The 22,696-nt window shown below is 39.5% G+C and overlaps 1 protein-coding gene across 3 annotated transcripts in view; it reads left to right on the forward strand.

Annotated features, from left to right (window-relative positions):
- Ncapd3 (non-SMC condensin II complex subunit D3) overlaps positions 1-22,696 on the forward strand; it is a 90,254-nt gene that overhangs the window by 54,391 nt on the left and 13,167 nt on the right. For all 3 annotated transcript variants that reach the window (XM_020183224.2, XM_020183226.2, XM_074066309.1), the window contains 9 exons: positions 746-966; positions 7,893-8,084; positions 8,393-8,490; positions 8,605-8,720; positions 11,975-12,082; positions 14,719-14,830; positions 14,921-15,028; positions 17,202-17,440; positions 18,288-18,367. In XM_020183224.2, coding sequence (XP_020038813.2) covers positions 746-966; positions 7,893-8,084; positions 8,393-8,490; positions 8,605-8,720; positions 11,975-12,082; positions 14,719-14,830; positions 14,921-15,028; positions 17,202-17,440; positions 18,288-18,367 — 1,274 coding nt within the window. The remainder of the gene's footprint in view (positions 1-745; positions 967-7,892; positions 8,085-8,392; positions 8,491-8,604; positions 8,721-11,974; positions 12,083-14,718; positions 14,831-14,920; positions 15,029-17,201; positions 17,441-18,287; positions 18,368-22,696) is intronic.

A 22,696-nucleotide genomic window follows, 5' to 3' on the forward strand; every position in this document is an offset into this window, starting at 1 on the left:
TATGGTTCCTATTAAATAAAATTAGTAACTAATGTTAAACAATGCTAATGTTGTTTCTTGATTTCATCCTAAATCTTAGATAGAAAAAGAATTCTTAAAATTAACTTGGCTAAGCTGGAGGCCTAGATTAATTTTTGTCAGTTAAGATATATATATATATAGAGAGAGAGAGGGAGAGAGAGATGATGATGATGATGACTTTGCCAAACCTATACTATATATAATTTACTTCTTCCAATTAATTAGCTGTTGAAGACTTTTAAAAGCAAGTTTATTTCTTTATTTCATGAGAGAAGGCATTAAGCAGTATGTATTTTGACTTTTCCTGTCAGCATTTATTCTAACTTCTCTTTGGGATAAATATTATTTGCTCTGAGTTTTGAATTACCAAAAAGCACAGAATACTAATAATAAAATAATGGCTTTAATGTAGAAGTTTAAAGTTTCAATATTTACGATAAGCTGGAGGTTGAACTTTGTTTTTGCATTTCTTTTGAATGTTGATTTTGCTTTTCACTTTATACTATATTTGCAATCATGGTGATTTTTTTTTTTTTTTTAGGTGCTGGGGATTGCACCCAGGGTTTCAAGCATTCAAAGTGCACACTTTACAAATGAGCTATGTCCCTAAGTCCAGAGATGTGATTATATTTAACATGTCTCTCAAAACAGTGATTACAACTTCACTTGCTTGTATTTAGACTTCTAGTAGTGTCAGACTTTCTAATAAATTTTCAACCTTCAGGCACAGCCTAAATGTGTCCCGATCCAAAAAGCCTGGCTGACAGGGGTCATCCCAGTGGTGATGGACTGCGAGAACACTGTGCAGGAGAAGGCCCTGGAGTGCCTGGACCAGCTCCTATTACAGAACATTAAGCATCACAGCAAATTTCATGGAGAGGATGGCAGCCAGGTGCTTGCCTGGGCTCTTCTTGCTCTCCTTACCACAGAAAACCAGGAACTGAGGTATGTTAACTGTGTGGCTGAGGTTTCTCATGGAAGGCCAAATGCTTTTTAGTAATAAAATTTCCAGCTTTCAAAATTACTTTGTATATGTGAAGACATAGTCTTCGTCTCTCTTTTTCTTGAGTTAACTTCACATCTCTTGGTTACTGTTTTTGTAGTACCTTCAATGACTTCCTTTGCTTTCCTCTGACTGCTTCCCAGTTTTAGGTTGTAGTTGAAAATGCTGATGGTTATGACAGCTAGCACTACCTTTCTCCACTGCTAATTAGTATGAAAGGTGACTTCTTCATTTCTTTTCAAGTTAACCATTTTGTAAATTTTAGTGGACTGGTATTTAATAACATTGAGTTTTTTTTTTCCATTTGATAACATTTATTGAGTACATACTAGGTTCTGTGAACATTGGAGTTAGCAGTTAGGATCTGTGATGATAAATTTAAACTGTACTACAGTAATTTTGCAGTTTAGTTTGTGTTTGAGCAATCTTGGTGATCGTGTATTTACTTCCTAATGCTAATCTTAAAAAATACTGAAAAATCTATATTGATCAGATAATATCCTCTGTACATAATATAAGGAATAGAGGAAAAGCCCAAAAAAGAACACTAGAAGAATGAAAATGCTACTTTTATTATATTATTTATTTATTACTATGTTTATTATTGAGTTACAAAATGCATGCAATGTGATACTTAGAAGGAAATGTATAATGTTAAGTTTATGTTAGAAAAGGAAAAGGACTGAAAATTAATGATCTAAAAGCAGTTTAAAAGGTAACTAAATAAACTACTAAAATTAAAAGCAGGTATGAGGCTGAGAATGTCAGTGGTACAGCACTTGCCTAGCATGCACAAGGCCCTGGTTTCTATCCCCAGCACCCACAAAACCAAAGCAAGCCAAGAAACAGCAACAAAAGAACAAATATAATCTGAATTGATTAACAAGGAAATACAAAAGATGGTATCTACCGAGATTTGCAAAGAGAAATGTGAAGGAGCAGCTAAGCAATGAAATGTCATTTCAGTGAGTGTCAATGAAACGGCTGGTGCAGCGACAGCCATATGGACTCATAAGATGTTCAGTAATACTTCTGTAAAGGGCACAGTTCTCTGGATTTTTTTAATTTAAAGTTTCAGTTGATATAATACCCCATATTTGTTCGTAGGTCTGCCATAACAAAATACCATGGGCTAGGTGACTTAAGTAATGGAAATTTATTTCTCACAGTTCTGGATGCTGAATGTCTCAACATCGAGGTTCCAACAGCTTTGGTTTCTCTTGAGGCCTCTATGGCCTGCAGATAGCCGCCTTGCTATCACAGGGTATTTTCTCTGTGCGTGCTTGTCCTTGGTGTCAGATTTGATTCGAGTGCACCAAATGGCCTAATTTTAACGTCAGCAATTCATAGGCCCTGTCTGCAATTACAGTCATATTCTGTGGTTGTAGGGGTTAGGGCTTCAACCTATGAATTTTAAAGAGCACAATTCAGCCCATAACATACTACTAAGGCGAAAGTGTTAACATCTTCAACAGTAAGCCCAAGGAATCACATTACCGTATGCCTTGTTATAGTACCTCAGCGAATACTTGTCTGAATAATGATTATTAACAGCTACTGTGGTCCATCCAAAGCTCGTGCTGAAATACAGTGGCCAATGTAAGAGTATCAGAAAGGTGGGACCTTTAAGAGGTGATTAGGCCATCTGGGCCCACCTTCATGAATGGATTAGTTCATTACAAAAAGAGCTACAAGAGTGGGGTCTCTCTGTAGTATCTATGTGAGGAATACACCATGTGAGTATCCAGTACTTCCTTCTCCAGAGGATGCAGCCTGCAAGGCACTACCTTAGAAGCAGACAATGGCCTCAGCAGCACCGAACCTTATACTTCCCAGCCTCCAGAATCACGAACAGTAGATTGCTGTTCTGTATACACTACCCAGTTTCACATATTATGTTATAGTGCATAAAAACCATAGATAATACCATAAATAAAATTATAACACAGAGGACAAATTGGAAAGGCCATAGCATATGATAGATAAAGGATGATGTCGTATATTTACTAATAACTCTTATAAGCCAGTAAAGATGAACTCCTTAATAGAGGAGGGCTAGAGATGTAGCTCAAGTGGTAGAGCACTGCCTAGCAATCACAGGGCCCTGTGTTCAAACCCCAATACCACCAAAGAAAACAAAAGAAGATTACATGAAAAATCAGTTCACAAAAGTTGAAACAGAAATGAGCAATAAGTGTAAAAGAAAATATTAAATCTGATTTTAAACTTTAACCAGAGTTCAAATTAAAACAATAAATTTCATTATGTCAAAATGTGAGATTTGACAATTTACACACTAGCCAAGTGTTTTTATTTGAGAAAAAGAACTTTTTTTATATACTTGATTAGAGTATAAACTGTCAAAACCTGTCTAGAGGACAATCTAACAATGTATACATCAAGAAAAGACTCCACAATTACCATCCCAAGAATGTATCCCTTGCCTGCATCCCCCATCCCTCCTGGGCAGGCTCTTTTCCATCAGTCCATCTTCCCATCTGTCCAGAGTGACATCTCTACATGCATGATTTCTTCAAGAGAGCATCATGAGATGTTCCCTGTCACATCACTCACTCCTACCATTGCTTCATATTTATCTCTTATTTCCCCATGAGAATAATGTGTCCTGGCAACTACAGCTGTCTCCCCATGCCCTCCTGCCTTCTTATATACCCATTCCTTCGAGTATGGTGTTCTCTCTCCCTGAAATGCCCTGCCAGCCTTCCCTGCTTTATTAGTTTTATCTGTCCTTTGAAATTTTCTTTACTTCCTCTGTAAGTCTCGCCTGACTTCTCTGGCTTGAATTACTACATTTCAGAAGTCTGAAACACATTTTTACATCCAAAATTGAGGTGCACCTTACATTGCAGGAGCAACACATCTCCTCCACAAAGTTCATTTTCATTTTTAGATAGAGGAAAACATCTGTAGATATTTGAGGTCAGTGGTGAGAGGCAGAGAAACTATTGTGGATGATTGAATATGGTGATGTTTAATGAAGATAGTTTCTGGATAAAAACAGTATGTGAAAGCAAGGGAGGGAACCTCTGAGATGAAAGGGAATAGGGAAGGAGAAGTGCAAAACAGGAAATTTGGACACTAGAGCTTACTAGCCTTCCATTCCTCAGAAAAGTAGCCATCGGAATCACTTGCATAAGAGCCATGAGTTCATGCCTGTAATCCTAGCTACTGTGAAGGTGGAGATAGGAAGATCACAGTTTGAGGCCATCCAAGGCCAAAAACATCAGCACAACCCCATCTCAACAAACATGCTGGGGTCCTAGACTGGCTTTGTAGTTCCATGGTAGAGAGCTTGCCTAACATGCTCAAAGCTCAGTCCACAAACAAATAAAAGAATTTAAAAGGGTCCTGAGATGAAAAAGGTGTGAGAACCACTAAGTTCTAGGAATCAGTTTTGAAAAGGAAAAGCATTATTGAAAACAGTAAGGTTGGTGGAAGAAAGCGTTCTATAAACATTTATAGATAGATGTTGTGTTAAGACCTTTAATCAAGTATTAGTAGAATATCAAAAAATGTTCACACAGAAAAAGAACTTTGTAGAATAGGTGACCTTGCAGTTGACTCTTGAAAGCTGATAAGGAATAAAAATTAAAAAAAAAAAAAGCTGATAAGGAGGGAAAGAAAGAACAGCACACAGAGGGAACAGCCCTGGATGCATAAGGCAGTGTGCACTGTACCAGCTCCCAAGGGTGTCGGTGCGCTGGGGTAACAGTGCATGTGAATCTGGGCCCCAGATGAGATTGGAGTGTTGCGCTACAGCACAGCATGCCAAGAAGTTTGGCTTTGTATCAAAAGCAGGGCAACGGTGGGAGGCTGCTAAGGAACTTAACAGAGAGAAGGGATACCAGATTTTATGTTTTGAGGAGTATATACTTGTGTTTGGTGGGTGACCAAGAAGACAGAACTGGATTGTAAGAACACAGGCCCCTGGTGAGGTGATTGAAGTCAAAGAGAAGGCAGAGACAGTAGAGATGGAGAAAGGGAGGTATCTTCAGGCTGCTTAAGAGTGAAGAAGAGGCTCAAGTGGTGAGTGCCTGCTTAGCAAGTGTGAAGCCATGAATTCAAACCCAGTAGCCACCCCTTCCCCCCAAAATGTGGAGGAAATAGAAGAGGAGATTGTTAGTTTATATTCTGCTGGATAAACATACTTTGAGGAACTCATTTTCCTGGCCCTGCTCTAAGTGCTGGAGATTTGCAGGCTAGTGGAAATTTCACAAAATAAAGTCAGTTTTAGGTGAGGAGGGATAAAGGAGAATGATGGAGGGGTGAATTCAACTATGAAATATTGCAGTAACTTTTATAAATTTCACAATGTACTCCCAGCACAACAATTAAAAAAAAAAAAGTCAGTTTTAGGAGACAGGTATTTGGTGATTATTATTTTTGCATCTCTTCCTCTTCCCTCTCCCTCCTCCTTTGTTCTCCTCCTCCTTCTCTTCCTCCTCCTCCTCTGTTAGTATTCCCAAATCCCCAAGGTTGGATATTTTATAAAGAAAAGTGGTTTATTTACCTTGCACTTTTGGAGGCTGGAAGTCCAAGACCAGGCAGCCCTACCAGTTCAGTTTCTGGTGAGGGCCTCCTAGTGGTTGGCAACATAGTTGTGGGAGCTCTTGCAGAAAAGATCTCACAGGGAAAACGGAAATCAAAGAGATTCAGGATCCAGGCTTGCGCTTTAAAACTTGCTCTCATAAGAACTCACTCTAAGAAACCATTAATCCCTTCTGACGGAGGGAGATGCCCCCATGACTTCATTGCCTTATACTAGGCCCCATCTCTCAGGGTTCCACTGTCTTTAGCACCACCACACTGGGGATCTGTTTTCCTCACACAAACCTTGGGGCACATTCAAACCATGGCAGCTATCTTGCCAGAAGTGGTGGCATGACCTAAATGTTGGGGAATGCATACTAATCAACCAGGCAGCCGTAACAGTGAGGGGTACCAGACTGGAGCTAATAGTGCAGAGACTTAGAGGTCTGAAGGCTCCACAAGTCTAAGGAAAATGACTTTCACAGCCATTGCCTGAGGCATGGTCAGACAAGGGGAGCGAGGGCGAACAAGAGATGGAAGTCCGGTTTTGAATGTGTGCTTGCTATGCTTGTTCACATCTGAATGGGGAGCTCTTGGCTTGTGGGTAGAGAAGAGGTTCAAAAGCAGCAGTTGAAGTGATTAGAAAAGAGATTAGAGAAGGAAGATGAAACAGACCCAGAAGATAGACTAGAGTCTACAACGCTAGCAGAGGCCAAATACAATGGGGGCTGAAGACTACCTGTTGGTTTTAATCTTGGGTCTGTGGTACTTTTGATTAGTGTTTGTTGAACCTAATTCTGATTAGATGGGGTCGGCTGTGATTGACAGTGGACTGACGAAGGATGAGGTGAGAAGCTCCATGGCAACTGCTCTGTTGACATGGAGGGGTATAACTAGTCAGAAAGAGCCGAATTCTAGACATTCTGTTGCCTTTGTAGTAAGCATTAGTTAACATTTTATGTGATTCTTTTAAAATAAATTTTAAAATATTTGATGATTGCATTTATCTTATGTTTGGATATAAGTCACATATAAATCATTTTATGGATAACTGACAAAACCCTTGACATTTGTGGATAAATTTTAAATCAGTAGCTTATTTATTACTAAAACTATTATTTATGTATGCATATTTATATGTACCATGTAAATTGTAAATAATGCACACATAAATGTAAAATTTGTGTACACAAGTGTACTATGATAATGGATGTCTTTGTCATAGTAGCTATGATAAAATATCATAGCTTTGAGCATATGCATGCTTTGAGAATTTCCTTTTAAAAAATTTAACGAGAAAATCTAGTTAGTCTTTGTGCATGTGTATGCTCCCAAAAATCTAAGAAGAATTAATTGGGTGTAGAAATGTACTGTTGTCTTCACTTAGATATATAACATGGCATGGCCTCATGAGCCATGTGATCTCATTCAGTGCTGTGGAAAGAAAGAAAGAAAGGATGTCTTAAAAACGCCAGAAACATAAAATGAGCATAGTACAGTAGAGGCATTTTGAGTTTTATTTTTAAAGGTTTAAACACCTGCTCTTGTATTAAGAGGTTATGGCAAATTTCAGCATGTTTCCTCACGCTGTGTTTAAATGCTAGCTTGTCCTTTCTGTGCATTCCTCACCCTGAAAGAGGACAGTGATTCTACTGGTACTTTGATTCTGTAGGCTCTGATGGCCCTTTTATGGTAGCCTATCCTACACGTTTGTGTGAAGTGTTTTTTTGGTTTGGTTTGGTTTGTGTTTTTTTTGGTGGTACTGGAGTTCGAACTCAGGACCTCTCATGACTGCTAGGCAGGCAGTTTACCACTTGAGTAATGCCCTTTCTACTTTAGTTATTTTTCAGGTAGGGTCTTGCATTTTTGGCCTGGACCACCATCCTCCTACTTATATCTCCTGCCTAGCTGTGATGACAGGCATACACCACCACACCCAGCTTTTTATTGGTTGAGATGGGGGTCTCACTAACTTTTTGGTGGGCTGACCTCTAACCTGGATCCTCTCAATTCTGACTCCTGTGTAGCTGGGATTGCAGGCGTGCCCCACTGCACTTGGCCATAAAATTTTTTTTTTTTGCTTTAAAGAATAAACATTTTGTAGAGGGGTAATAAAGACAACTTATTTTAGAAGAAAAATTAGGAAAATACCTCATTTGGTTTCAGTTATACCACCAGCTAGACTTTGCATGGATGCTTTATGTGCCAGTGGAATCCTGGAGCTGCAGAAATTCATACCCTCTCAGCGAGGAGCTGATCTGAATAGTTTTCTATATTTATGGTTACAGTTCCACTTTCTTTTCTTTTTTTTTTCTAGTCGCTATTTAAATAAGGCATTTCATATTTGGTCCAAGAAAGATAAATTCTCATCCACTTTTATAAACAATGTGATATCTCACACTGGCCTGGAACATTCTTCACCCGCCTGGATGCTGCTGTCCAAAATTGCTTGCTCCTCACCAAAGCTGGACTACACCAAAATAATGCAGTCCTGGGAGAAAACCAGCAGGTTTGCATGCTTATACATTGCACAATGACAGTTCTTGTCTTAAGGAAGTGGGTTATTTCATAGCTATTTGTGTACAGAGATCTTTTCTTTAAATCCTGGCATAAAAACAAACATAACAATAAGAATCACTTTAAGCAGTCAGCTTATCCTTTGTCCAAATTCATTAAGCACCTTAGTGTTCCTACAGCTTGTCAGTTAAACCTCACTACCTACTCTCCAGTAGTATCAGTCCCGAAGAAAAGGCATTTTGTAGGTAGTGGAATGTTAAATTTGGTCCTATCTTAGTATTTCTCCTTCCTTTTCTCTAGTGAACAGAATCCCAATTCAAACACCTTAGGACACATGCTGTGTGTCATTGGGCATATTGCAAAGCATCTTCCTAAGAGTACCCGGGACAAGGTGACTGGTGAGTGTCTTTTAGAGAACCCTTCCTCAAAAGCCATTGCTGGTCACTTCAGATTTTTATATTTATGTGTATTTTTAAGCAGCCAAACTTTAAGGGTTTTGACTTTCTTCTTAGATGTTGTCAAGTGCAAGCTGAATGGATTTCACTGGTCTCTAGAGTTAATCAGTTCAGCTGTGGATACTTTGCAAATGCTCTGTAGAGCATCTGCAAGGACGCCTACAGAAGAACAGGTATGGCAGCACACTGTCCTTTGTATGTTTCTAATTTGTACTTGGACATGCTACTCTTTGATTTGACGTTTGAGTTGTTCTCTATAAGTAGAAGCCATGTAAGGATGTATATAGCCCCTGGTAGCTACTGCTGCATGTACCTAACACTTGATATTCTGCAAGATTTGGCCACTGAAGATGTGGTTCTCACAGATGTCCTCAGCTTGGCTCTAGGTACAGGTGTCTCAGTAAGGTTTCCTGTTGATTACCATTCCTGGTAAAGAATTCTGAAAAAAAATTTTTTTGATAAGTTGTAACCTAGTCCCTCATTCCAAAAACATTTAATCATTTTTTACTTAATCACGGAGTTTCCTGCAGACCAGATGGTTTTGGTCTTTTGATAAATCATTATGTTGGTTGATACCTGTCCTATTACTATGTGTTTACCTTACTCAAATATCTCTTACTGGTATCATATCTCCAAAGTTTAGCTTTTTTTAAATTTTTTTTAATGAATACATAGTCACAAATCCAAATCAGTGACTTATGTGAGGCAGAGAGTTACTTTGACCTTCTTAAAAGTATTCATGTCAATATTTGTAATAAATCTTTTACCTCTGTGTCTTCTGTTTTTATCATGAGATATACTCCTAGACAGTGGTAATCATAATGAAAAATTTTAAGGCCAGGGGGGTATTTAATTATGATTAAATAGAAATCACAAGTTAATTTAAGTAATTGCTGGAATATATTTAAATTTTCCAGAATAAAAAAAAATGATTTCTTCATTTTACTGCCTAGCTACCTTCCCTCTTCTTTTACTTGTGTAAACTTCAAGAAAGTCCTCTGATATATTCCATTTTTTATTTGTAATAACAAATCTAATAGAACAACATAGTGTAGCTTTTTTGCTTATAACTTAAGACATGTCAGAATTCACTTTAAAAAAAGCTTGCTGTTTTTTTCTGTAAATGATGTCTAGTGTTTTCTTGGTGTCTGCCTTTCAGCACTTATGTTAGCAAAGAAGATATACTTGCATTATTATTTTCTAACCTTTTGTCTCAAGACCCAAGAAATCGTATGCAAGCTTTTAAATAAGCTTTTGAAGGAGCATATTTGGAAGTCATCAAACAATGAGAAAAAATAGCTGGCACTGTGTTGAGTCTAGTAAAAATAAGGAAAGAATGATGTAGGGAAAATTGGGGAATTCTGTGGACAGATTTTGAAACTGATCCTGCAAGGGTCAGTGGCGCACAGCAGAAGTGGGACTTGAACAAAGGTCCCTCGTGCCTTCCCAGTGTTCTTGTCACCAGCTCTAGCTGGAAAAGGAATTCTCTCTGTGGTGGGCTGTCAGGGCCATCATTCACTGCCTGCTATGCCATAGGCATTAGCACAGTAAGTTGTGTTGTTATTAGATAGAATTGTCTTCAGATTTAGAAACCAAGAGCTAGAAGGAAGGTAAAACTTATGACTGTTAGAAAAATGACCGACACTGCCTCCCTGAGTGGTAGACAGTGGAATTTTGTGGTGTTATTAATCCATATGAATTGTTTGTTTTCCCTAAACACACTTCTCTTTTTGTTTTCTCTGTAAATGAACATTCTGTATTTTACTGAGAACAAGAAATTATCCAAAGAATAGATGATCAAGATATAGTTTAACAGCAGCACATGTGTAAGGCTTAGGCCCTGGGCGTTTTTGTCATCTGTAAGTTCGGTATGAGTTACCTTCCTGGCTGTTGTTAAAATCTGGTTGAGAGCTTGGACCGTTTTGATAGAAGTCGTATCTAGAATAAGAGGGGTAATCCTGCTCTTTGTCATGGAAATCTAAGTTGATGTGTTCCATAATTGAATTTCAGTGACAACTTTGAAGAACTATTGATAACATATAATTTATTTAGAGGAGAAAAATTGGATGAAGGGGTTACAAAACAAGTTGTGAAAGGCCAGCTGAAAGGCCTGATATAGGATTTAGCATGGAAAAAGGGAGTGTTATGTAGGACAGGCTGCCTAGCCAAGTTCACATCTATGAAGGACTTGCAGATAGAAGAATTGAATTTGTTTTGCTGTGCTCTGAGGTCCCAGCTACACTGAAATTTCAAAGAGACAAATTTTGGCCAATTGAAGAAAAGCCTTAGTACGGTATGGGTAAAGTGAAAGGCTTTCCTCTGCACATGTCCCCAGTCATTACAGGTGCTCACAAGAAGCTGTGTGTGGAGCAAATCCCAGGATTTGATGGCCTTGAAGGCTTTCCCAGACTGATTCTGAGAATTACTGTTCAGACCTTCCAAGTTCTAGTTTTGAGGGTTCTGATAAGCCATCATCCTCATCAGGATGAAACCCATGGGTGTCAGGAGCTGAGCAATCTGCATTGTACAGCCTATTAAAATCTTAGGTACAATTGTTCTTTTCTAAGTAATAAAGACAATGGTTTTTAAACATTCTAGGCCAAGTCAGACTACAAAGAATTTTGTTTTTAATAGTAGTTTTCCAACAGTTGCAAACATTGATTGGAGGCCATGTTGTGCTAGTGCCACTTAGCACCAGACAGTGGCTAAAACAGTCTTTTCCTAAGGCACCTACAGTATATGGAGGAGACACATGAACAGATCATTTCAAAGTAATGCAGTTATCTCCAAAATACAAGTGCATCAGATGACATGGAATTCTTGGGGAAAGGCACTCAGCTCACCCTTGGTATTTTGGTCTAGAGACAGTGAGGCTCAAGAGTTCTGTGCTATGGGTGTGCTTTGATGACACCTAGGTGCAGTAAGATGTGTGTGTTAGCTTTGACCCCTGGAATTTACAGTCAAAGACACTGCAACTTGCCCCTAATGAGTAAACTTTAGAAGAATTGCAACTGTATTTATCTATGTCTATTCAAATAATTTTTCATAGTATCTAATTTATTACCTGCATGTGCCAGAATTATAACTTTTTCCTCTTTTGCTGTAGGGCACTGCTTTTAAAGATATCAGATAAATTAGGGAGGTAGGTCTTCCTAAATATTTGCCTTTGCTCTTACAGAACTGTAGAAAGAAAGAGGATATGTACAGATCTATACACTGTTGTTTGAACATTTCACTTAGCCAGTTCTCATGGCCACGTTGCTAAGTTTGTGTGGTTTTGGACAAACCATGGGGAAAAGGAAAACTGCTCAGTGTAGTGGCGGACGTTTCATGCAGTGGAAGATCCTAGAGGTTCTGAGGACATGGGCTTGGTGGGTCAGCTGGAGCTGTGTGGGATGCTGCAGAGTTGACCTATGACTTGCCGCAGGAGCTGCTGCAGCAGGTGTGTGGGGATGTGCTGTCCACCTGTGTGCACCACCTGTCCAGCATTGTTCTGAAGGAGGAGGGAAAAGGGAACATGGACAAAGACCTGTTGGTAAGCAGCTGCTTTGTCTAGCCATTCTTTTCTTTTCATATCAGTGGGGTTTTCTTAGGGTCATTTTGCAATGTACACTTCAGATACTATTAACAAGGAAAGAGCCTGCATAGCCTAGAGCTTACTGTCTTTTTAAAAGACGATTTAAAATTAGTAATATGTCTATTCATCCATTTTTGTCTTATGTGCTACTATTTGGGGGGGAAAACTTGATGGAATACTTTATCCAGTTAGATCTTACGAGAAACCTGATTCCCTCAAGAGAAATACAGTATGTGTGGTAAGCTTGGCAGAGTCCATCTTAGAAATGATATGGTAAGACTATGTAACTGGAGAATAGGGCTGAGCAGTTGTAATGTAAGGAGAGATTTGGGCCAGACCTGGTGGCTCACTCCTGTAATCCGAACTACTTGGAAGGTGGAGATTGGGAGGATAATGCTTTAAGGCCCGCCCAGGCAAAAAAGTTTGCAAGACTCCATCTGCACCAATAAAAGCTGAGTGTTATGGTACATGCCTGTCAATCCAGCTACATGGGAAGCATAAATAGGAAGATTGCAGTCCAGGCTGGCCTGGGCATAAATGCAAGACCTTAGTCAAAAAATACATAAAGCAAAAAGTGTGACTCAAGTGGTAGAGGACCAGCTTGACAAATGCAATACCTTGTGTTCAAACCTCAGTATGGTGAAAAAAAAAAAAGCGGGGGGAGGAGATCTGACAATCCAAAACACAAATGATCTTGGAAGAGCCAGGTTATCTTACATGGAGTTCCTGCTTTGAAACAGTGCAATGGAAGAGAGACTCCTGTGAACCAGTCCACGTGTGAATCTGGTGGACTATTGACAAAATGTGTTAGGGAAATTCTGATCCTAACATCTGACACTGCAATAAAGGGAACAGCAAGCTGTTTTTTCATGCCCTTCAGTATGGGCTCTATTTAACCAGAACTGGCTATTTTTCTCAGTTCTTTTCTGTACTCAGTTCCTGCTTTGCCAGCTTAGCTCTCATTGTTAGTGACAAAGACAAGTTTAGACTAGTAAAACAGAAGGCTGCTGTGCCTGAGGCACTGGGCACACATTCAGTAATAAATAGTCTCACTATGGGAATATGAATGTGTCAGGTACGGGGACTATAACATGTAGGGAAGACTTGGCCCAGGATTTCAAAGGGTCTTGTTTTTCTTAATTGTGTGAGAGAATCACTGTGCACACTAAGAAAAATGCTTGTCAAGCCAGGTGTGGTGGTACATGCCTGTAATCCCAGCATTCAAAAGCCTGAGGCAGGAGAATCATGAGTTCTAGGCCAGCCTGGGCTAAATAGTGAAATCATATCTCAAGAAAACAAATACATAAAATCCACAGTAGTGATGGCTGTAAGGAAGCAGGTCCACATGTATGTTCTGGGTAGGTATCTCCATAGTAAACCAATCTGGAAGACCATTTGGAAATCTGTTTTAAAATAAAATAGGTTTCATGCTCCTTAACCCTGGATTTTACTGCTAGAGAACTAGGACACAGTGTCCTAGTTCTAAATGCGAAGGTATTTACCAGAGCTGATGTGAGCATAGCAATGTGTTAGGAATAATACAAGTGTCTACTAACTCTGAAACAGTGAGCAAAATGATGAAGACGTGCCTAGGTTTTTGGGGAGCAGTACCTGGGATTGAACTCAGGGCTTTGCACTTAGGTAGGCAGGTGGTCTATCACTTGAGCCACTCCACTAGCCCAGACATCCTTAGTCTTTAGATGGCATAGTTATTATTAAACACATTTGTTGTGTATATTGAACTGGCATGAAAGGATGCCTGGTATTCAGAGTAGTAGTTGTAACCTTCAAAGTATATAAGAAAAGCAAAGATAGCTGGGTGCCAGTGGCTCATGCCTATAATCCTACCCATTTGGGAGTTGAGATCTGGAGGATTGTGGTTCGAGCCCAGCCTGGGCACATAGTTCTTGAGACCCCCATCTCCAAAAATAACCAGAGTAAAAATGAACTGGAAGTATTGGCACAAGTGGTAGAGCACCTACCTTGCAAGTGTGAAGCCCTGAGTTGAAACCCCAGTCCCACCAAAAAAACAAAAAGAAAAAGAAAAAAAAAAAACAGAGAAGATGAAACTGTGTGATTATAGAAATAGTATAAAAAGAAAGTTACATGCAATAATAATGCTATCTTGAGCCAGGTGTGGTAGGTAGTACATGTCTGTAATCCCAGCACTCAGGAAGTAGAGGCAGAAGGATCACAAGTTTGAGGCCAGCTTGGACTACATAGCTAGAACCTATCTTAAGTAACAAGAACAACAACAGTATTTTCCAGTGATGGTATTATAAGAAGATGGTTCTATGCCCTAGTTTACCCAGGATTATTCTAGTTTACACCTTTTGTCACAACATAATTATAATAGCACCCCATTTACTCACAGAAGCTTTTGGATTTAGATAATAAAATTGTATGGTCACCCTAATTTTGTATGAGTTTCACTAAGTAGCTACAGAATTTTTATAATAGCTATTTATTTTTCTGAAACAAAATAGTAATTTTTTGTAGTTTGGGAGGAAAAAAATATTCCATTGACATGTTGTTACTCTAGAGTTTAATTTTCTTTTGCCTTATTTTTACTGAAAAACCAATTCTCTTTGCAGGTGAAGTACATTTTCACTTTAGGAGATGTAGCTCAGCTGTGTCCAGCCAGAGTTGAGAAGCGAGTGTTCCTGCTAATTCAGTCCATTCTGGTTTCTGCTGATGTGGATCGCTGTAAGGCCCCGAAGTCACGCTGCATGTGCTGTCTTAAGGCTGCGTAGACTACTGAGGCACTGTCAGTAAACCCTTTCCTCTTCCCTGCAGTACCATCATCTCAAGGTACCAGTGATGGTCCAAGCACTCAGCTGCCCTCCCAGAACAGAGGTTCTGTAATGCCTTCCGAGATTAGAGCACATGCCATCATCACCCTAGGTAAGGATGCCATGTGGGGAATGTGGCATGTGCTGTGTGCCGTGTGCCATGTGCTCTAGTTCTGATGGGACCTGCCAGCTCTGTAGAAGTGGCAGTGCTCACAGTGAGAGCCTCGGGGCCGTAGTTACCAAGACTGTGAGGCTCAGAATGCCATAGGAAGCAGCTTTTGTTTTCTAGTAGAATTATGTTAATTTATAACAATTAAACCTGTTCTATATATTTTTTTCTTTTAAATTCACAATGTAGCACCATGAAGTATGTTTATTAAGAAATGTACTCTAAAAGGACTGATAACCAGAATATATAGGGAACTTAAAAAACTAAATTCTCCCAAAACTAATGAACCAATTAAGAAATGGGCATGTGAACTAAACAGAACTTTCTCAAAAGAAGAAATTCAAATGGCCAGAAAACACATGAAAAAATGCTCACCATCTCTAGCAATAAAGGAAATGCAAATTAAAACCACACCTCACCCCTGTTAGAATAGCCATCATTAGCAACACCACCAACAACAGGTGTTGGCGAGGATGCGGGGAAAAAGGAACCCTCTTACACTGTTGGTGGGAATGTAAACTAGTACAACCACTCTGGAAAAAAATTTGGAGGCTACTTAAAAAGCTAGACATCGATCTACCATTTGATCCAGCAATACCACTCTTGGGGATATACCCAAAAGACTGTGACACAGGTTACTCCAGAGGCACCTGCACATCCATGTTTATTGCGGCACTATTCACAATAGCCAAGTTATGGAAACAGCCAAGATGCCCCACCACTGATGAATGGATTAAGAAAATGTGGTATCTATACACAGTGGAATTTTATGCAGCCATGAAGAAGAACGAAATGTTATCATTCGCTGGTAAATGGATGGAATTGGAGAACATCATTCTGAGTGAGGTTAGCCTGGCCCAAAAGACCAAAAATCGTATGTTCTCCCCCATATGTGGACATTAGATCAAGGGCAAACACAACAAGGGGATTGGACTTTGAGCACATGATAAAAGCGAGAGCACACAAGGGAGGGGTGAGGATAGGTAAGACCCCTAAAAAATAATTAGCTAGCATTTGTTGCCCTTAACGCAGAGAAACTAAAGCAGATACCTTAAAAGCAACTGAGGCCAATAGAAAAAGGGGACCAGGAACTAGAGAAAAGGTGAGATCAAAAAGAATTAACCTAGAAGGTAACACCCATGCACAGGAAATCAATGTGAGTCAATGCCCTGTATAGCTATCCTTATCTCAACCAGCAAAAACCCTTGTTCCTTCCTATTATTGCTTATACTCTCTCTACAACAAAATTAGAAATAAGGGCAAAATAGTTTCTGCCGGGTATTGAGGGGGGTGGGGGGAGAGGGAGGGGGCGGAGTGGGTGATAAGGAAGGGGGTAGGGGCAGGGGGGAGAAATGATCCAAGCCTTGTATGCACATATGAATAATAAAACAATAAAAAAAATTAAAAAAAAAAAAAAAAGAAATGTACTCCAGACACTACTGAGTTCTGGGAATGGAAATTGAAGTTGAATTCTTACAGGGATGGTTCATTTAATGCTTTCCAGACCTGGCAGGTGTGCTATAAGCACATTTGTCCATGAACTGAAATTGTTAATTTTGAAAACGCTGACCTCTGTACTGTAAATTTTTTCTTTAGTGTAATTGTGTACTTTATGGTAGATAGGAGTTATGAATGTTTTTTGTCACGTGGTTATTTTTAAAATGTCTAAGAACTGCAAATGAGAGCAAAACATTCCCCAGGCCACAAAACATGCAAACAAAATTCAGCAACTCTAACTGTGAACAAGAAATAAAATAAATGAGATGACATTTGCTCCTGCTTACCTAGAACATATTTCAAATTCATTAGAAGGTATATATAAAAATATGTATAGTGAAAAGTGAAGTGAATCATCTGTAAGGTTTTATTGGTCATTTTCCGGTAAATAAATACAAAATTCAAATGCTAACTTTAAAAAGGAGATAATTTTATTAATGTAAAGGAACATTCCACAGCATGTATCTGATGAAACTTTAAGGTATTTGGAACTTCCTACTATTTAAGATGGGTTTGTCCATCTTTCATTTTTTATTACTTGTAATTATGGGCATGGTGTTTTAATTTTCAATAAAACCCAGAGAATCGAATCCAAGCATCTTCCTCTCTTCTGGGACAGGGAAGTTGTGTTTACAGAATGAGGACCTTGCGAAGAAGAGCATCCCGGCCCTTGTGCGAGAGCTCGAGGTGTGTGAAGATGTGGCCGTCCGCAACAATGTCATCATTGTGATGTGCGATCTTTGTATCCGCTACACTGTCATGGTGGACAAGTATATCCCAAACATCTCCATTTGTCTGAAGGACTCAGACCCATTTATCCGAAAGCAGACACTCATCTTGCTTACCAACCTCTTACAGGTGCGTGAGAATTAGTCTATCCTTTTCCACTCTACCGCTACTTCTGATTTCAGGGAAGATTCAGTTAGTATAGGAAATGGGCTTACTTTGTAGTAGAATCCAAAAATAATTAGTCTCATCTCTGGTTTAGAATATCACTCTTCTAATGTTCAGTACAGCCTTTTAAACAGATCCTTTGGGGTGTTGACATCCCTTTAAGCAATATAAGTTGCACTTTGGCACAGATAAACACCATACAGAGAAAAGCACGTCAAGTAGACAAATGGTTTGAGTTCTAATTCTGTCATTCTTGACTTTAACAAGTCCATGTTTCTCAGACTTAACTTCTCCTTTTGTAAAATGAGGATCGTATTCATCCTGGGCTGTCTCAGTTTTGCTGTCAGGGTCCAGTGAGGTATTTCAGTATGTGAAAGAACGTAGTGAACTGCAGAGCTCTACAGAGTACACTGAGAACATGTGATTGGCCTGTAGTGAGGAGGAAATAATCTGATTTCTAAAAACGACATTCACTAAGTTGTCTATTCTCATATGTTCATTTGTTCTTCTCACACGTTGTGTACCTAACAGAAACACCAATGCCTCCATCTCATTAAAACCATGTGATTTGAGTCTTTTTCCTACTACATTAGAAGGTTTGATAACATTCTGCCCACATATTCCTCCACATGCTTTCAAGATGGTTGGGAAGTGAGTGCTACCAAACTGAGCTCCTGTGTCCTAAACAGACCAAGAGCCAGGAGGTGTGAGGGTATGCAAAGCAAAGTGGACACGTGGCTGTGTGACTGGATGTGTTTAAGGTTTGCCAACTAAAACTCATCCCTCAGTGTGCTGGTTTCTCTTTGTATAGGAAGAGTTTGTGAAATGGAAGGGCTCGCTGTTCTTTCGATTTGTCAGCACTCTGATAGACTCACACCCAGACATTGCCAGGTAGGTCTTTCCCTCTAATCTCAGACAACTGAACAACTTATCTGATTTCTGGTGTACATGAGATTTCTTTTCTTTCAGACTGGCCCGAGGCTGAATTACTTGAGATTTATTGAGCTTTTGATAGTTGGCAGAAAAATGAGTAGATTTTCAAAATACTAAACTATATAACAAATCTTTGTTTTATTTTCAAGTTAAAAGCAAAACATCACCAGATTCATCATTAAATAATTTTAGCATTGACCACATCTGTCATTGTTTATTCTACCTGAAAGCATAACAAAGAACAGTCCCTGTCTTTGTCATGTCAAACTGTACAAGATAGAAACCCTTAATTGTTGACTTAACCACGTTGACTTCTAGCCAACAAAATGTTAGTTTTTATAAAGAGTTCTGACTTTCTTTTAAGTGCAGAAATTAATTGTAAAGAAGTTCTTTCCTTACCTCTGCTCTCCTCCCCTCCCTTCCCCTTCTCTGCCCTTCTCTTTCCTTCTTGCAGTACTGGAGATTGAACTCAGAGCCTTGCACATGCTAGTCTACTTGAGCTACACCCCAAGCGCTTCTGTTTTTATTTTGCTTTTGAAACAGGTCCTATTTGGGCAAGGAGGCAGGATTGTGAGTTTGAGGTTAACCCAGGCTGTCTTTGCCTCAAACTCACAATCCTGCCTCCTTGCCCAAATAGCTGGGATTACAGGTATGCACCACCATGCCTTGTCCCTTATATCATTTTTTAAAGCTTTGTTTTCAAGGGATTAAGAAGTGACCTGGAGAGTTTATTTCCTATGAATAATTTTCAAAGTGATTGTGCAGTTGGAAACTAGAATGTTGAATGTCATAGAAAAGCTACCACAGTGGGCAAAAGGTCTTTGTAGAGTTCATTAACTATAAATAGCTTAAAATAATGGGTCCCTCTGGTTCTGAATATGGTCTCCAGTAATGTAGTCTGAGTTCCATGGAAGAATTTCTGCTTAGTTTTCTCTGGGTATAATTTTCCAAAGAAGAATATTTCATATAACAAAGTGTGGTAGACGGTTAACATTCTAATCCTAATTAGTACTGTCTAGAGCCAGAAATAAATATCTAGGCTGTCAGTTTTTCTTTCTGTTTGTTTAATTGGGAAAGGGAGGCATTAGCTGTGCCACTCCCTCCTACTTCTCCTCTGTTTCCGGACATTGACCAGTGGCTGTGCTCTGCACAGTAAGTAGTAGCCCAGGACCAGGCATAATTTGAAGTTTTTGGAATGCTTTCAGATGATGAGCCAGAGATGGAAGGTGAACTGTTTAACCTGTGTTTCCTCATTTCCCCCCACTTTTGTTAGCTCCTGTGTGAACATATTAAAAAGACACAATATGTTTAACCCAATTTAAACACTACACAATATATACATGTGTTGAAGCATTACACAGTTCCCCATAAATATACAATTTTTATGTATTGGTCAAAAAAAATTTTTTTTTGGCGGCACTGGGATTTGAACTCAGGGCCTCACACTTGCATGGCAGGTACTCTTACCGCTTGAGCCGCTCCTCCAGCCCTTGGTTAAAAAATTTTTAATAAAAAATTTAAAAGAGTATCTTTAAAGAAAATCATTGATTAGTACATAAAATGTATGTAGAAGCCATGAACATAGAGCATCAATCAGAAAGAAATGAGGACGGATAACAAGAGACTTTACTATGTAAGATTATTAGCACCTCTTCTAGCATTTTAACACTCTCTTAAATCTTTCAATTCTATCTCTGCATTCTAGGCTTGTTTAAACCATGGTTCAAATGTGAACCAGGGTTTTCCACTTTGAAAAGCCGGTGACTACGTGTGTTAACTATAATTTTAAGTTAATCTGTTTCCCAATTTTTAGGCCAAAGACCAGGCCTGTCTGTTTATGTCAAGTATATTAATTTTTCCCATATGTAGCTGCCAGTGCAACTTTACAGAGACTAGAGTAGCAGTCTATTGAATTTACTTTTGGTTCTGCTAGATTTCCTGAAGACTCTGGCATGGGCATTTATTTATTTATTTTTAACACCACTGGGGCTCTAACCCAGGGCCTTGTACATGCTAGGTAAACTACCACTGAGGTACATTCTAACCCTGTGTAGCAATTTTAATTGGTCATATAAATTCAAAATTTGCGGCTACAAAATCATATGACACATTTCCTCCTCTGCCCACTAGGTGGTGGCCTTGTAGTCCAGTGATACCCAAGAAACAAGCAGAGTGTACCTGGGCCATTGCTGCAAGTGCAAGAAGGCCAGGACTAGAAGAGTTCAAGGCTAGAAAGTGACGAATACAAAGTACCATTGAGAAAGAAGAGGGAGACAAGACAAAGATGGCTTGTTTTGAGAGAAAAAGGAAGTGCTCAGCTACCTAGAGAACTCAGTGAAGTTGCAGAGCAAGTAGGATAGGTGGGACAGTTGAACAGCTAGGAGGATAGCCAGTGTGCTCTGATGTCCTGTGTAGTGATGTAGCACAGGACATGACAGTGGTGTGGTGACACAGAGTGCAGTGTCGGGTCACTGGAGGCAATGCAGTTGGGAAAATGGAAGGTTAGGGTGGCAAATGAGCTCCTATATATGAGCACCGAAGACACTCTTGAGTCATGTTGGAATCTAGAATGGAGAGGAACCGGCCAGATCAGGACTAGGAGTCCAGTGACAGTGAGCTTCTGAATTGAGTTTCTGAATGCCATTTAACTTGGGAAGAAACCTGAAAGAAGTAAGATTTTTGTTTTCTACTAAAGCCAAAATGAAAATGAACATCATTACCACATTGGGTTCTTTGAATCCTGAGTTTCAATTCCTAGTAAGAGAATAATAATTTTCTTTTATGAGGTTACTATCACTCAAATTTTCTTGGTCTTAACTTTGTTTTCCATGTGACACAATTAATGAATGTTGCTCCACATCTCTAGACAGTATCCCTGAGTTGATGATGTGATTATGTCTGGTCCTTAGTACTTGTCCCAAGGGATGTGGAGAGGCTGGGGAAGGCTGTTGACTGAGTCCTTACCTTGCTAAAAGCTTTCTGTGTAGCCATCGAAGTTTCTCTTCCAGGTACCTGGACAGTGTGCGGCCTCCTGATGCTAAAGGAATGTGATAGGAAGTATTACTTTGGAAAGTTAATTTAACTTTCAGTAGACTAACAAGAAACAAAATAGTCCCTCCTCTCTAGTTTATCAAACTCAAGCAGGTAGGAGTCTTTCCAGTCAAGACTGCCACTTGCCCTTTTAAAAAGTCCCAGTAGATAACAGCAAGATTAGACCTGGACGCTGGGCTGTGCCTATAACTTCTGGCATCTCATGCTGGAAAACTCTGTGACTCAGATTTCAGCCTTGAGCACAGGAATCTTGGGATAGTTTATGTTACTGTTGAATTTAGTTGTATAGTTTCCACGAGGACACGGACTCTACAGTATCCTGCCTGTCACTTACCTCTCCTGGTCTGGATTTGTGGCCAGGACTTTGAGAAGATTAGCATTTGGCTTCAACTTAAAGATTAGAGCAGCCCCTCTTCTTGCAGAAAAATTATTAGATTCTGTTTTTACATTTCCACGTATATGAATTCAGATCTAAGGAGAAAGTTCAGGTAGAGGTGGAAAATACTAGACCATAGTAGAATAGCCATATGAAAGATCACAGTAGGGCTAGTGAAGTGGCTCAAGCGATAGGAGCATCTGCCTAGCAAGCCTGAGGCCCTGAGTTCAAATCCAGTGCTGCAAAAAATATATATACTAAATTTTTTTTTAGGAGCTAAATTCTATTTTGGTGTACTGGGGTTTGAACTTAAGGCCTTATGGTTGCTAGGAAGTTGCTCTACCATTTCAACCATGCTCCTAATCAGAAGCTAAATTCTTATTGTTTCTTTGGGGAATGCTTTTTGTTTACTTAATGCTTTTCCCATTCTGGTCACAGATTATTTGCCAAAGTAACTTGTTTAGAAAGAACTTCATCTGATGATGCGCAGTTTATCATACACACACACACACACACACACACACACACACAGGGCTACTTGGGAAGCAGAGATGGGGAGAATTGTGGTTTAAGGCCAGCCCAGGCCACAAGTTCATGAGACCCCATCTCAGCCAATAAAAGCTGGATGTGGTGGTGTGCACCTGTCATCCCAACTACATGGGAGGCGTAAATTGGATGGGTCCAGGCTGGCCCAGGCATAAAATGAGACCCTATCTCAAAAATAACCAAAGCAAAAGGACTGAGAATGTGGATCAATTAGTTAAGAGTGCCTGCCTAGCCAGCTCATGGTCCCAAGTTCAACCCTCAATACCAAAAAAGAAAGGTTTGGGGCCTATGTGGAAGGATAGTGCCCAGGGTTT

Source organism: Castor canadensis, chromosome 2, assembly GCF_047511655.1.
Source record: "Castor canadensis chromosome 2, mCasCan1.hap1v2, whole genome shotgun sequence".
NCBI classification, from domain to species: Eukaryota; Metazoa; Chordata; class Mammalia; order Rodentia; family Castoridae; genus Castor; species Castor canadensis.